We start from the raw sequence: 16,389 nt of genomic DNA, 5'->3' as shown, positions 1-16,389 counted from the left end.
AAATAAAGAATTTATTTATTAATTTCTTGAATGAATATATTTAGTTTAATTTTTTAAATTAGTTGGACCATTATCGTGTTATTATTACCGTCGCTCCCTCCTACTCTTGGTTATCTTCTTCTCCTTCCTTCACCTGGTTCTCTTTTTCTCCTTCATCTGCCGTCGCAAGCTGCCCCTTCTATTATCTCCACCGCCAACAACGACTCAAATTTTCCTTTACCTCTCCTATTCTTCAGTTTTCTGTTTCTAGAATCTTCTAAGCTTCTTCTGTTTTCGAACTAACCAAGTAGATCTCCATGGAAACGAGTCCCGGCCGTACGATTAAGCTCCTCTGCAGCTACGGCGGCAAGAACCTCCCACGCGCTACCGACGGCGGGATCCGTTTCATCGGTGGCCACACTAGAGTCACCGTGGATCGTTCCATTTGCTTCTCAGATCCATTTTTTAGTGTTGTTTCTCTCTCAATTTTAAGTGTTGCTCGTTTTTTTTTTCTGTGATTGTTCGTTAACATGTTTATGTTTTGCGTTGTGCAGACTTGTTGGTAAAGGTAGGAGCGTTGTGCGGTTCGTCTGTGACGTTCTGGTGTCAATTGCCGAACGAAGACTTAGAAACCTTGATCTCCCTCACCAACGACGAAGATCTGACGAACATAAGCAAAGAATATGACCGAGCTTCGTCGAAACTACCTCATCCGTTGAATACCAGAGCCGTGCTGTTTCGGCCAGAAACGTCGAAGAAGGTTTCTCCGGCAACGTCATCTCCGTTGAAGAAGTTGAAGATGGCACTTAACATAATCCGAAATATTTAACTCTGATTAATTTAATTTTACGTATTCTTAATTTTCTTATATACGCCCACCTATATTTTTTATATACCAATAATAAACATAAAAAAATAACATTTTTAAAATAATCTACTGACACAAAAGCTAAAAAAATATTAAATAACCAATTACATTAAATTATATTCGGGATAATCTTTACCATTGAACTAAAAATATATAAAGGATCTAATGCCCTCCTATTAAAAAGGCGCACCAATAAATAAGTTTTTGGCGTTTCGGTTCCCAAGAGAGGCCGGCGTTCCAAATCCGTGCCGTTCGTGTTGATGCGCATGAGGTGGGCAACTCTGTGACGCACTGACCTAGGGTCTGGATAGCTGCAGACTAGCAGGTGTATATGTCAATTCGGGGTATGAGACAATACACTATGTATAGATATTTATGCATAAACAAGTATGGCACAATCTTTGGACAAACCGGTTGATCGGTACGATGGGAAGGGAACCGAATAGATAAAGGTATCTAGTGTATTATCCATTTTGGCTTTGTCCCATCTCCCAACGAATGCCTTTTGGCGGTGTACTGATGTAGGAAATAAAGCATTACGCCCATTGCAAAAGTTGCACGCAGTCCCATGCCTGTACGATATAATTTTTAAAATAATGGGTGGAGGGGGTGGGGAAGGCATGGTCAGATTTAGCGCCGTAATGGAAGCCTGTCGGTAGTTTTGGATAGAGTTGACCGCAATCATCCTAGAATAGTGATTGCAAAAGGAAATTTTACAGTATATATAGTGTCACTCAGAACTTACACTTTTGGATACGGAACAGACCATAAAACGAGGCCGCATACGAACGTACCTTACGGGCGAAAGATTTGTCACGAGTGTGACGATTACAACGTATACCCGTGACTCCACCCACAACACCCGAGTAACGTTATCATAGACGCATCCGTAAACAGAGTACACAACCGTCGGATTTTCCAAGGGTCTTTGCAATTAAATATACCCACCCATCCTTCTAAGCCACCATTATTCGAAACACACCAAGAAAAAAAAGGAAAAACAATGGGCGACGGAGAAGCACGATCGAGCTCCGACGGTGACACATGCAACAGGTTAGACAAGTTTCATTTATGACTATTACAATACAACAAAATACAGTACGTTGCATATGCATGGTAGACGAATATTCGCATTAACAACCACGTACGGGGTACATGCAGGGACGTATGCGAAGAGGTCCACGACGCAGATACAGTTGAGCACTCGCAGCCCCCGCAAGCATCCGAGGTAAATCTTCTGCTCAGGTGTACTTCACACAATCTTTCAACAAATAACTGTTCGATTTTGGACATTTTTGTTTTTATAATATGTAGCTCCCCGGTGGACCCAAAGCTGACTCCGGAACCTCAGACGAAGCTCGACAGCCGGATGATGTTAATGCGGTCAAGGGTGATCAGAGCCAGTCGGAAGAGGACTGGTCGTTTCCGAAGATCGGTCTCATCGTCAAGGACTTGATGAGGGGCCTCGTGGAAAAGGTTCAGGTTAGGATTTACTCCTTGGCCATGTATGTAACCTGTCTTGTTGGTGTTCCTTATCATAAACCGATTTAGCTTACACTTTGACAGAGGGACCTTGTGAAGGAGACCGACTACTCAGCTGCTGCAATCCCCGAGAAAACTATCGTGTTGTTGGATTCTGACGGAGAGACGGATGAACAGTCAACCCTGCAGTCCATGAAAGTTGCGTCTGGCATCTCTAGTGGAACGCCGGTTGCCCCAGATCTGGCTGAGAATAGTAGTCAACCCCTGACAGCAACCGACAGCATCATGCGAAAGTTTTTCCGAACACCACCATCGGCAACTAGGAATGCCAAACGGCCTCATTCTGGTGAGGGAACCGATAGATCTGTGCGATCCGGCCCCAACAGGGAAAAGTCTACCCTTTCAACGAGCAAGAAGGTAAATAATCAGTTAGTTAGTTTAACGCAAAATGTGACTACCGACTGACTTTTGACAAACATGTGTTGTAGATGAGGTTCAAGATCACCCCTGCCATGGATTTCAACAACCGACAGTCGGCCCTATTTGCATACATGTTCGACGGGAACCTTGATCCATGGTAAAACTCGAGCATGTGTTTGTTTAAACCCGCTTAAACCCGCTTATCGCGGTTATTTTCCCGCCTAAACTCTTTCCTCCTACTGTAGCGAGGAACTTGTTCGTATTGGAGTCAAGTCCGCGAACAGAGTTGATTTACACTCCTTACTACCGGGAAATGACGTTGACGACAAGGTATGGCACATGTCTACGCTTGTTTTGACGACGAAAAAACACGTATAACGTACCGCGATACTTCATCGGGTTCTTTTTTTTTGCTGCTCTTCGTTACCAGATCATACATATGGTTGCCATGACAATGACCGGTGCTGAGATCCTTGCCACGTCCCCCTCGTACTGGTGCCTTCCGCCGTGTATCTCGATAACTTAACTCTATCTGCTGTTGGTACTCGAAATGAATCATTGCGCCGTTAACGCTCGTTGACAGTCGTCCGCGCTCTGATACTTATAGAACATGACTTATTTTATTCGTCAACGTTGTCTTTGTAGGATGATATTCTGAACGGGGAGACGACGGAGCTAATGCACAATCGTTACATGGAGAAATGGATGAGGCCATCCCGATTCCTTGAACTTGTCTGTTGACGGAGTACCATTTGTTAATCGAAACCTAAACCACGAACAAGTGTCTTAAGTGGATTAAATATACGTTTTTTATTTTGTGCAGATTTATGTCCCCATACAGAACGCCTTGGGCCATTGGTTTCTGATGCTCGTGTCTTTCAAAGACCGGGCAATTTACAACCTCGATTCATCGCCGAACCAGTTCGAGACGCCTCATCGGGAAGACCGGATCCGGAAAACGGTTACCAGACAATTTTGATTTTCGTCTTTACTTTAATTTGGCATACCATGCAACCATTTTGATTGTAGTCTTTAATTTAATTTGGCATAGCATGGAACATGACGTGCATAATAGCCTTCTGACCTATGTTTCGCGGTTCGTGCAGGCAAGGGTCTTATACAACGTGACACAGGCAGTTTACGAGAAGCACTTAATGAACTTACCAAGCAACTTTGGAGATTTCCAGATAAAGAGCCCTGTAGGGATACCAAATTGTGGACAGAGGTATGTTATCACAAAGTGAAACATGCATGTATGAGAGTGAAGCATTTTTTTTTCCGGAATACATACTGACGGTTACTGTCTATTCGTCCGACCAACATTCAGCATGAACTCCGGGATATGGGTCATTGGGTGGCTCAACATGGGGGACAAATTCAACCCGATCATGGACGGGATTGTAAGTATGCTAAAATAAAAACGTAGATTACGGCTATTATATCATAGGGACACATTAAATCCGATCGTTTACCGTTTTGCAGTTACGGGAGAACGAGATCAGGGCGACAACTGCGGTAAACCTGACCAGCACACCATTCAACAAACTCAGGGATCGTGTGTTGAGCAAGGCAGAGTTATGGCGGACGAAATCAAAGAAGAACACCTAAGTCGACCACCTGGTACTGCGTAGGATACATGGTTCAGCCAGCTATGACGCCTATGTCCCCATGGCCAAGTTAGTATTAGGTTGCTTCCTTCTCTAGTTTTTTATTTGGGTTCACTGTGAGCATGCGTGCTGATTCAAGTTAATCATACTCGCAAATTAAGACTTTGTGTGTTTACGGCCTTTCCTTTCATGTTTCGTATTTCGTGCATGGACGCCTGTTGAAGTTTTCAAGACTAATCTTCCTTAATTATATATATACATATGAATGAATGCGATGATGATTAGTTAAAATATATTTTAATTAGATTTTATTTTAACCCTCCTAACCATTGAGTAAATACGCACCAACGCGTAACGACAAATCTAATAAATGCCCTCAATTAATAATGTTATTTCTGTTTACAATGCAAGGGCATAGAAGGTTTTTTTTATATTTTTTTTTGAAAAAACGATAATGGATTTCACCAACCAAAAGATGCGTCGGTTAAGTCCGAGGGAACTAGATTCCAAAGGGTGATCCTCAACCATAAATATACTAGCATGCCTATTCTCAACACCACTGGATAACACCGTCTTAAGCATATACACTGCCAGTCCCTCGTCCAACGTGAAGTTACAATGGAGCGCTTGTCTACCGCCTTCGAACTACCCCGCGACGTTTGGTTAGCAATAGCCATTAAAGTCGCGACGAACTCCATCGCGGACCTGTGCAGGTTTCGTATGACGTGTTGCGTTGCGCGCGATGTAGGCGACGAGGATACTGTGCTCAGGATGGTTGCCATACCACCCCCGCATGAGATGAATTGGTTGTGGATACGGGACCCTGTAGGGCGAAGATTTTTCGAGAGGTGCATTGAGATTGGTCACCCGGAGCTTCTGTTTCGGGAGGCGCTGCGGGAGCTCTACATACGACGTAACCACGCCATCGGATGGAAAATGCTGCAGAATGCAGCAAGCAATGGGGTAGACGCTGCCAAGTATGCACTTTCAATGGAGTTGCTCATCCGAATGGACGACAGCGAGGCCAAAAAAGAAGGTTTGAAACTATTTCGCACGCTCGAAGCGGGTGACTTACTCCCCGCATGTTACTCGAGTTGCTTCGCGGTCCTCACAATTTCTTGGCCAGATGAAGTCCATATGCCGAAAAAGGGAAAAGAACATACGGTCTGTTACTCGACCAGATGCATGACCCGAGGCCATATGGGTCTTCTCTATGACTACCGCCGGAGGGCGGCAGAGCGGGGCTCCGTCCACGATGTCGGAGGCGCCGACCATATTCGGTGCATTCGCTGTCGCGCCGACTACGAGGTGGAACGATACGTAGACATTCCTAGGGTTTAGGATTGTCATGCATATTAGGTTTAGTATTGACGTATAATATTTCGGCTTAGTATTGACGCATAATATTAGGTTTAGTATTGACATATTATTTAATGAATGGTTTGTTTTTTATATATCCTTGATGTAAGAATTTGACGGATTTATATTATCTACCCAATTACTCGTTTATATATCCCAACGGATAACAGGCAAACTGTTCTTTGGTTAAACCGATACTTATTGTGGGATATATTGACCGGGTACTACAAAACATATAGAGAAAAAAAGAAATTGGGAATCCCGAGCGACGAAATGGACAAAACGAAAGTCATAAAGTTACTGACCGGAAAGTTTAAAAAAAATATCAACAAAAAGAACTCTGAATACAAGAGACGTGTTTGCTAAGGAAGTCGTGTGCGAGGCGACGGGAATGAAGCGGCAGGCTCCCTAATCGATGTGAGTGTGGCTGAGTTGGTGTAGAGGTACGGTACACAACCGATGTAATTCGATCACAAACGGCACCGGGTGACTATAAAGATGGACAGTCAGACACCGTAAACAACAGCCTTTGCGATAACTGCTTGGAGCCTTTGTGTTGTCCACTGCTTACACATAACGGCCCATTCATCAATCGTCTCATGCATTCAATACAAGGAAAGGAGATGTATCGTCCGACAGGCCCCACCAACCTTCCCCACGATGTTTGGACCTTAATTGCTGGGAGGACCGCAGCACAGTCCGTCAGGGACTTGTGCAGTCTCAGGATGTCGTGCACCGCTGCACGCAACGCAGGGGAGGAGGATATCGTTTACCGATTCGCCTTGATTCCAATTTGGGACCAACGGTGGTGGAGTATGAGTCCCATGCACCAGGCAGGAAGAAACTTCTTAGCGCGATGCAGGCAGAGCGAGAACCTGGAAGTTCTGTTTCGGTCTGCTGTGTCTGACCTTTTCCTCGGCGGGAGTCGTCTTGCGGGGATGGAAATGATGCACGTTATCACAGCCCAGGGCCATTCGGCAACACAGTACACGGTGTCGATGATGCTGATGCTACGCGACGACTTCGAGTCAAAGAACAAGGGCTTACAAACATTTCGTGTGCTTGAGGCGGCCGGTGCCTTAACAATCTGCAAATTGGTGTTCTGCGGCGTTATCCAGGGGATGTGGACACACATGCGTCGCCTGCCAATGCTAAACGCAGAGAATTTAGTCTGTTCTTCGCATGCATGTCCAAGCCATGGAAACATGGGTGCTATTTACCGCCGTCAACGCTATGGTAGAGGGTGGGACTTAAACGATGGTGATGGAGGTGCTGCTCATATTCTGTGCGTGCATTGTCGGGCAGATTATGAGTTGATCTTGTTTGTCCACCTCTTTGACTAATAGGATAGGATTGTGTTCTCAATATTTTTTTGGTTATCCTATCTAATATATGTATTATGTAGTATGTAATGATTTTTGCCGCTGGATGACTCATTTTGCAATCATTTTATTTATGTGTTTTCTGTTTCGTATAAAAAATGTTATTTATGAAAAGTACAATTGTTCCCCGTTACTGACCTCCCATTCAGTGACTCCCCATTGCCTAGTCAAGTAATCATTTTTTTTATAAACTCACCACCAGTCCCGTCTGCCACGTTATTCATAGCAGTCCATAGCCCTTCAGCCCGTCGTGTCTAATCTAACGTCACATTACCAAGATTTGCATTTATTGCAAATTCTGCGTAAGCGATGCAGCACACGTTTCCCCATGGTTTTTCTTCCTTTAACGATAAAACCACCAGGGGCATTATTATCTTCACTTTTCAAGGAATAGCAGACGTACATTAATTAACCACATTAAAATGTATTAATTTGTTTATTCGTAACTTAAAATTTGATTTTGATTAATGTATATCAATGCACAAGTCCGTCACAAAAAATCATTGCTTGAAGGGCTTTCGTCGTCTAGCAGACCTCCCCGTCTTCATCCGGAAAAATGTCGCAGGAATCCCTCAACGACCTCGCCATTAGTCCCGGCGACCTCGAGGAACCTCCGACCGAAGATCTGATCGACACCCTCCAACGGAGGATGAGGTTTTTGAGTGACAATCTTCAAAGTACACAAGACGAAGCAAGGACGGCGAGGATGGAGGCAATCACCGCGAAAGTCAAGGCGAGTATAAGGAAGCATGAACTGGACGAATGCCGCCGGTTGGAAAAGAAGTTGCGCACGGAGGTGGAACAACATCAAACCACCATTCGCGAACTCGAAGACAAAGCAAACGCGTTGAAGGCGGAAGTTGCCGATCTTCGTCAAAGGGAACAGCAACAGATGGCACCGTGGCGTGAAATGGAAGGCAGGCTCGAGGCTGTGGAGATCAAGCTAGGGTTATTGGTCCGCCAATTGTATAGTCAAGCTCAGGCAACGGCACACGGCTCAAACTATCAGGAAACCGCCGGGCAGAATGGAGACAATGTCGGGGATATATGACCAACGGAATCTATGTTGCAAATCTTTATTTGCTTTGTTTCTTTAGCTGTTCTTTTGATGTTCTGTAACCCCTACGTAAAACTCGGTTTTCTGAATTACATCTAATTTCCGCAGCATTTGTGGTTACCTTTTTTTTTTCTATTTTCGGGTGAAGCTAATTAGTAATCCGTGAACAACAATGCGAGGTAATTATGTTAATTTATTGCATCAAAATGCCATTTTTTCAACCAGGAAATAGATTCTTAACAATTTGCCAGTTGCTAGTTACTGTTTTGGCGGATTGCATAAGGCTAACCCCACAACAATTCATTCGGGGGCAGATTGACAAGCGTTGATGAATAACCACGTTCACTAAAATCTAAACATCTCTAGGAAAATCCTGACCTCGTAATCTGCCAGGCAGTGCACACACGAGATACGGGACACATCATTCACACAAGCCATGGTGCCGCGGGTAGTGCAAGTGGTGGACCGACAAGCCACGACATCTCCTGGATCCGATGGTCTCTCGTCAACCCATCGCTCCCAGAAAATGTCCGCGAAGAACTCCCTGCAGCTTTTGACGTCTCCGGAAGTACGGACAGACTCTTAACATTTCAACACCCCTTTGCATTTCTTCTTCTTTCCCGTGATCACACAGTAGCAACATGGCATACAGGTAACCTGCTTTGACGCAGCCCTCCGTCCAGGCCCTAGAAAGCAGTTTCATCCCAATGCCACGGCGGGCAATCCAGAAATACTCCGTCAACCCCTGTCGGAGTATAACATCCGCATTTCCTGCCTCAACGCAGGGATCGATAAACCTCCTCTCCGACCAGTCAAGGTAAAATAAAAAGGACACTAATGGTATAACACGCATCGTCACGTGTTGGTACACAGCTTCGGAACTTGCTGCATCCAGAAAAACTTTGCAGCTCGCCTGCATGTTGAACAGATCATGAATCGAATTCGATGCAACCTTAGTGGCAATCCTCACCATATATCCCGAGGAAGAAGATTCAGCGGACATTCATGCTCGACGGGCACGTTCCCTTCCTTTCTGTTTGTCTTGGAAGATCCAGCCATTTGCAAGGGCTCGACAGAGGCAGGAGGGTGGTTGTTGAAGGATTATCGGAAATTATTAACTTATCGCGATAATATCAATTTCCAAAATGTTAATATATATGTATATAAAAGTTAATTTATCTATAAATATATATGTATATAATATATTATTTTATATACTGACAATAATTAATTATTACGACTCAGGGCATCAGTCGTTTCGTTGCCCAACGTTATGGATAATACCGGATAATTAATACATTTAATATATGTACTTATACCCATATTTATATATACGTATAAGAAGAAGTGTCTTTCTTGGGCTGCCAAACGGCAGTGGGCAGTCTCGTTTTCATGTTCCAGTTTGCCTCGATATTCGGAAATGGAAAATGGGAAACGTGAAAGACATTTTTGTTGTTTGCAATTTTAACGAAGCTCGTCGATAATGGTTAATATCGAGAAGCATAAGATGAAACAATTAAAAAACCGTGAATGATCACCTTCGAATTAAATGAAAAATTTTTTATTTCCATTTATTTGGATTCAATGTAAAATGTTGATTGACAGAACAAATCTTTTTTCTTTCTATCTAAGTGGGACGCAGTACACCTACCCCTACCCCATGACTCTGGTATCCCTGCACACCTGCTTCTGAATTACTTCGGCTTGAAGTACACGCTTAATCCTGAACGTGGGGTCTGCGTGACAGTACACCTCTACTTTTCCACTTCTGAGCATCCAGGCGAGGGAAAACCCATAAACCAATTTACACCATCAAGCTTTACCAAGTCAAACTAACTAAGATCTTCATGGGACCTCTAGCCATTTTGCAATCAACTTGGGCCAGGGATTATGGAAAATACCAAAACGACACACGGCCACTAATGGTGTGTTTGTTTGAGGTGAAAATGGAAGGAAGGAAAAGGAAGGGAAAGAAATAAGAAGAAAAATAGTTATTTTTCTTTGTTTGGTTGAGGAGAGAAATGGGAGAGGAAGGAAAATGGATGGAAAAATATTGATAGGACCCACCAATTTTTTTTCCTTCCAACAATGGAGAGAAAATGGAGAGAAATTAAATCTCCCTCTCTACTTCCAATATTACCCTTTTACTTTTTTTCTATATCATTTATAATATAAGGATAAAATTGTCTTTTTATAATATTTCTTTCCTTCTTATTTTCCTTTCATCCAAACACATCTAAGAAAAATAAAAATCCATTCAATTTCTTTCCTTTCTTTTCTTTCCTTTCTATTTCTTTCCTCTCTATTTCTTTCCTTTCAACCAAACATAGCCTAAAAGAAACGTTCTGTGCTATTATTATATCTTTTTAATTCTTTAAAAAATGGTTTACTGCGTGGTACGTTTCTTTACCGATTGTTATGGAAAAGACAAGATAATTAATAAGCAGGGGAGGAACGAAATACTCGTTTTACAACGCAATAATTAAATGTTCACTGTTCGAAATTCGTGTTATATTTATGTCAGCTTTAGTTGCCTAGCTTAATTACTCGCTGAATAAATGTTATCTTTTCTTTCTTTTTTTTATCCATCGAAGTAGTTTAATTTAATGTTTTATTTTACTGAAAATAAAGCCCCATTATTGACACGTGGACACATTAGTTACGGAAAAAAAGATACCAAACAACTTTCTTCCTACATCATAATATAATATATAAATATAAATATACGTGGCCGTTATTGACAAACCCTAACCCTACTAAGTACCAACCATTCTTCACTTCTTCCATGCCGTAACTCCTCCTCTCAACTCTCTGACCACCCTTCTCCGTTATTACTGCCATATGTCGTCCTCTTCCCCCAAGAAAATGTCGGAGGAACCCGTCACCGACCACGCCATTAGTCCAGACGACCTAGCGGATCTTTCGATCGACGCACTTATCGACATCATCCGCGTAGATAAAAAGTCCGCAGATTATGACCTCGTTGAAGCCGCACTGGTCACGAGGGAGGAGAGGTTGAAGGCTGCACTCGTAACGACCGGCGCAGAACTGAGGCAGGCGAAGGTGGAGATGATGGCCGCCAAGTTCGTTTTCGAGGCAAAGAAGGATGAACTGGAGGAAAAGGTACAGCAAAGGCAACGGCTTAAAAGGGATTTGAAAATAGAGCAGCAAAAAAATGATGTGCTCCTTCACCAGTTGGATGTCACAGAAAAGGAATTAAAGGCAGAAGTTGTCAAGCGCCGTGAACGGGAACAGGTGGAGGCTCTACCGTGGCGGGACCTGGAACGCAGGATCAACGTTTTGGAGGAAAAACATAACTTTTTGCTCCGTCGGGGTCGTCATCCAGCCGGGAAAAATGAAGACGGGGCCGGAGTAAGTTGACCTTCTGCACATGCAAGATATCTGAATGTCATGTTTTCCGTCGAGGCCTGTATGATCCTTTTATTTCCTATGTTTGTTCTGTCACCCATTTGATCTTCTGCAGTGGAACTTAAACCCTGATAATATAATTATGCATACTTTAATCTCTGTGTTCTTAGCTTGTTGAAACATAATTAGGGATTTACATTACGACGGCGCCAAACGCTAATACCTAATAAAACAAATTAATGCAGACATAGTGTCCTTTTTTTTATATCCTAGGAAACACTTCTTTTAAAATAGATTGCTTGGACGAACAAAAAATACGAAGCCGTTGATCGAAACAAAATTCAAATTAGTTCTCTGTCGTGTTGTATAAAAAACCCTAAACATACATTTAGTGCGATTACATAGTAAAAAACTCCTTAAAATATTGAAGCAAATTTTGTTCATTAAAGGACTGTTATATTATGCGAATACAAACCCGTGGTTCAAGTTGAGCATACCCGCATGATCATTGTTCAACCTCTGTACAGATTTTATACACCATCGTCAATTATCATCATTGCTCATAAAAAATTTACCCCGTACCCATTTTTTACATGACTCCTTTCGGTCACGGTGTCACTCCCTATTGCCTATCCAAGTTACCAATTTTGCATAAATTCACTGTCGCGGTCTAAATACCCAGCCCCAGAAAAAAACCTTCCGATGGTGTAAAAGGTTGATTGACTAAACAGTCTTTTGTCCATTCAAACGTTAATTCAATTGTGCAAGGTCCAGATCATATCCCAGTCAAGAAGAAAGAATTATTCAGACTAAGTTATGGCCAAGATACGCATTAATTGCGTTGTCTGTGTACTCCACATGATAATTGATCGAAAAGACTGTACTTTAACATAAAAAAAATTTACAAAAATAAAATAAAATACACCATCAGTACGCATAGCAATTAGCATGATCGGCATCTCCATCGTGGGGGTTTACAAAATTACTTAAACGCAATAAGTCCCCAAGAACTTTCGCACCTCGTACTCGGCCAAGCATTGCACACACGCCACACTGGACAAATCACTCCCATCACCAATGCTCCCACGGGTACGGCAACTACCGGAACGGCATGACACAGGCTCTTCTGGGTCCGCCGGGGGTATATCGGACCACGGGCCGGCGAACACCTGCGTGAAGACATCCCTGCACCTTTCGACTGCGCCGGACTCACGAACCACGCAAAAAAATTTGAATCCACGGCGGATCTCATCATCTGTTTTGTCACCAAGCGACAGAAGTAGCATCGCAGAGATGTAGCAGGCCTCCACATCGCCCAACTCTGCTGCCTCGGTCAGGGTCCGTATGCCACCTCTGCGGTGGCCACACCAGAATAAATGAGACATCCTAACGTGGAGCATAGCGGCCGGATTCCGTGCTCTGGCGCATCGACGCAGAAAGGTCATTGCAGGCGTCCCAGAGTAGTCCAGGAAGCAAGCGATCGGCAACACCGACACCAAGGCATGCCTGTACACGGCATCGAAATTGCATGCAGATGCAAATAACCTGCAAGTCGCCTGCATGTTGAACAGATCCTCAATCGAATTCGATGCAACCATCGGGGCAATAATCGACCATATTTCGAGAGGAAGAAGATTCGCCAGACACTCGTGCTGAATGGATACGTCCAGTTTCGTTTTGTCCTTTTGGGAACTTTCGGCCATTTGGAGGGACTTCGTGGATGGATTATTGGAGATTACAAAAGGAGGATGGACGAATTTGTAAATGCCCTTGAGGCATTTCGCTTTTAATATACTGCCGTTGGGGTGTAGCGGGAGGGGGGTTACCCGTGGTTCAGTACCGCATACGTTTCCCTATATATTTTTGTTTACCGATGCGTTCATATAGTATAATAATTATATTGATTAAAGAAGCATTTATCGTAATTAACTGGATTTCCATTCCCTAGGTGGGGCTAATATTCTCAAGAATGAAGGAATTTAAAGGAGCCTTAATAGTGGTGAATAAGACAAATGTTATTTAGTTGTTCTTTGCTGGTGCAAGTACACCACTATTCGTCTAGTTGCTTTATTTGTTGACTCTTCCATTTCTTAGCCTCCAGGTGAGAGAAAAACCCATAAACTGTATATTCCACCATCAACCCTAACCACCTCTCCCTCTTAAGGGTGTACCAGATCTCCTCTAACAGTCTGATGGCAATGCGCACAGAAGGTGTCTGGTACGTCGTCTTTAGAGGGAGGATATCCGGAATATACCCCAACAGCGAGACGGCAGCGGCTCAGGTGGATGGATTTCCACGGAACCTGCTTCTTCGTTACCGGAGTTACCAAGAGGCCATGAACGCCTGGAACGACTACTTCCAGGTGAATGCATCGCCTGTTACGGAGATGGGCAGCGAGCTCCCGCCGTCGTCAGGGTTCACTCGACTCGTTCCCGGTGGACGGCACGATTCGACGGTGACGACGACTCCGCCTGTTCCGGGTTTGGGCAGCTAGCTCCCGCCACCGTATGAGTGCAATCGATTCGTTGTTCAAGGCGAACGGCACGATACGACGGTGAGAAACAGTCCCGCGGTAGAACCAGGTGCATCGGATAAGCGAAAAATGTGTTCTTGCGACACCCCCACGTGTAGTCACCTGCGTCGGTATCAATACGTTGCTAACAAAGTTACATTACTTGCAGCCAGCCAATCGATTGAGGACATACAACGGGCTGTTGCGTCGATCGAGTACCGTATATCCCAGATGGAGAGAGAGAGACAGGAACTCAGGACTCAACTGGCAGAAATCATACGGCAGCTGGCCAACGTTTTGCTGGACAGGTGAAGTCCCGGGTCTTAGGGGTCAGTGCAACAACGGGATTGAGACACCGTAAACCGACCCCTCCCCTCCCCGGCAATGTATGTTTAGAACTAGTATTGTACTGTTTAGGCCCAACGCTAATATTGAACTGTTCTGGTGTGTTTGTTTTTTTTTTATATTCCACTTGTCCTATTAGCTAATGAAGTTATGAAATAGTGCTTCTATCGAAGGTTATGCGTGTGACCGTTTAAATGTTTAAACACGGTGATATGCATCGGTTCGAATATGTCACTTATCTGATCCACGAAAGTGGGGATTTACAAGGCCACCCAACTCAAACACCCGAATCATTAACAATGAAATACATTCAACTTTGGTTACAACGAAACTTCATCTGAAAGTAAACAGACTAAAGAAATGCAACACCTCGAACTCGGCAAGGCAGTGGACGCACGACACACTCGAGGAATCGTTAGCAGCTCCCATGGTCCCGTGGGTCGGGCAAACGCTTGACCGGCAGACGACGGGCTTCCCTGGATACGACGGGTGCACCCCAATCAGCGGATTTGCGAACAACTGCCCGAAGAAGTCTCTGCACAATTCGATTTTTCCAGCAGCCAGTACGTTGGCATACATTTCAACCGCCCTGCCAGCGTCCGCCTCGTCCCCAACCCCTGGCGTCAGTAGCAGCATCGCACACATGTAGCGGGCTTGGACGTCGCCCGCATCGGCGGCCTCAAGCAGGGTGCCGACCCCAGCGACGTGTCGGCCCATCCAGCAGAATTCTCTAATCCCTACACGGAATATAGCGGCCGGATTTCCTGCGCGGGCGCTTCTATAAAGGAACCCATCTTCAGGACAGTCCTCCAAGGCATAACCGAACACGACGGGTAGCTCCGCCATGGAGGCCACCTTGTACACCGCAGATGAGCGGGCTGCGTCCAAAAACACCTTGCAGGTCGCCTGCATGTTAAACAGATCCTGGATCGAGGCCGACGCAACCCTTGCTGCAATTCTCTCCCATATTTCGCGAGGCAGAAGAGTCAGCGGACAGACGCGTGGGGGCACCCCTTTCCCTTTCCCTTTCCTTCTCCCATATCCAACCTTCTTTCCCATTCTGCCTTTCTCGGAGGTTGCACTAGATCTCATCCTATTTGATTTAAATTTATTGAATAGATGGTGGAAGGGAAAGGTTACAGGAGGACCGTCGTTAGTATGGATCACCAGACACGATGAAGGAAAGCTGGGTAGTGAACTTATATACTGCAAAATGGCTCACCAGATAAGTCAGGTACCGTGCCACGTACGCCTTCATTTACGCCCATTGTAACTGATGCTTCGTTTTTGGGTTTCGCACGGGAATCGAAGTCATCGTAAACGTAATTTTAAAACCTGAACACTGAAAAATAATTTTAAATTTAAATTTAAAACTACATTAAATTTGTTATCTCTTCTTTTACCTTAAATATAAATCGTTTATTTTCCCAAAAATAAAAAAAAAAACGAAGTATTACTCATTTTCTAAAAAAAAAAGGTATTCGAAGCAGATTTCCAATTTACACTATATATGTATACGTGCCCTTTAATGACAAACCCTATCCCTCCTATCGCTTCTTTCCCAGTTCTTCTCTGCCGTAACTCCTTCTCTAACCTCTCCGTCTATCCTTATCCCCCTCCTTATTTCTGCCACCATCCACTGCTCTCTCCTCTGTGTACTATCGAGAAAATGTCGAAGGAGACCATCACCGACCACGCCGTTAGTCCCGTCGACCTCGCAGAACACCCGATCTCCACTCTGATCGACATCGTCCGTACAGATGAGAAGTCTGCAAATTGTGACCTCGTTGAGGCCGAACTTGTCAGGAGGGAGGAAATTTGGGAGGCTAGGCTTCGAAAAATCTCAGATGAACTCTTCGAGGCCGGGTCCGAGAGGGTGCACTTAATGGTCAAGTTGAAGAAAAAGGAGGATCAACTGGAGGAAGAGGAGAAGGCACACCGCCGGGAGGAGAAGTTGTTGCGCAGGGAGCAGCAACATTGTGAAGCGACCGTTCGCCGAATGTATGAC

General features: G+C 44.3%; 4 protein-coding genes across 4 annotated transcripts; 2 read left to right on the top strand and 2 right to left on the bottom strand.

Annotated features, from left to right (window-relative positions):
- The first annotated feature begins 296 nt into the window (after positions 1-296).
- LOC107611530 (RAF-like serine/threonine-protein kinase PRAF) lies at positions 297-808 on the top strand. The gene is made up of 2 exons (XM_021108335.2): positions 297-417; positions 534-808. The coding sequence occupies exons 1-2, from the start codon at positions 297-299 to the stop codon at positions 806-808; spliced, it is 396 nt and encodes a 131-aa protein (XP_020963994.2).
- A 5,530-nt stretch (positions 809-6,338) lies between these two features.
- Positions 6,339-7,058, top strand: LOC107620179 (uncharacterized). The gene has a single exon (XM_016322383.1). It carries the CDS (start codon positions 6,339-6,341, stop codon positions 7,056-7,058), a length of 720 nt encoding a protein of 239 aa, XP_016177869.1.
- A 5,451-nt stretch (positions 7,059-12,509) lies between these two features.
- Positions 12,510-13,121, bottom strand: LOC107620177 (putative F-box protein At1g67623). Its single transcript, XM_016322382.1, has one exon. It carries the CDS (start codon positions 13,119-13,121, stop codon positions 12,510-12,512), a length of 612 nt encoding a protein of 203 aa, XP_016177868.1.
- Positions 13,122-14,714: 1,593 nt separating this feature from the next.
- On the bottom strand, positions 14,715-15,473 carry LOC107626788 (uncharacterized). Its single transcript, XM_016329688.2, has one exon. It carries the CDS (start codon positions 15,471-15,473, stop codon positions 14,715-14,717), a length of 759 nt encoding a protein of 252 aa, XP_016185174.2.
- Between the last annotated feature and the right edge of the window lie 916 nt (positions 15,474-16,389).

This window comes from Arachis ipaensis, chromosome B10, assembly GCF_059453495.1.
Source record: "Arachis ipaensis isolate K30076 ecotype BB chromosome B10, ASM5945349v1, whole genome shotgun sequence".
Classification (NCBI taxonomy): domain Eukaryota; kingdom Viridiplantae; phylum Streptophyta; class Magnoliopsida; order Fabales; family Fabaceae; genus Arachis; species Arachis ipaensis.
This window is presented reverse-complemented; position numbering and strand designations above follow the sequence as displayed.

Excerpts from the sequence above, each read along its gene's own strand:
- LOC107620177 (XM_016322382.1), bottom strand. The coding sequence starts at position 13,121 with ATGGTTGCATCGAATTCGATTGAGGATCTGTTCAACATGCAGGCGACT.
- LOC107626788 (XM_016329688.2), bottom strand. The coding sequence starts at position 15,473 with ATGAGATCTAGTGCAACCTCCGAGAAAGGCAGAATGGGAAAGAAGGTT.
- LOC107620179 (XM_016322383.1), top strand. The coding sequence starts at position 6,339 with ATGTATCGTCCGACAGGCCCCACCAACCTTCCCCACGATGTTTGGACC.
- LOC107611530 (XM_021108335.2), top strand. The coding sequence starts at position 297 with ATGGAAACGAGTCCCGGCCGTACGATTAAGCTCCTCTGCAGCTACGGC. Across the intron at positions 418-533 it reads CACTAGAGTCACCGTGGATC|ACTTGTTGGTAAAGGTAGGA; the intron begins GTTCCATTTGCT and ends TGCGTTGTGCAG.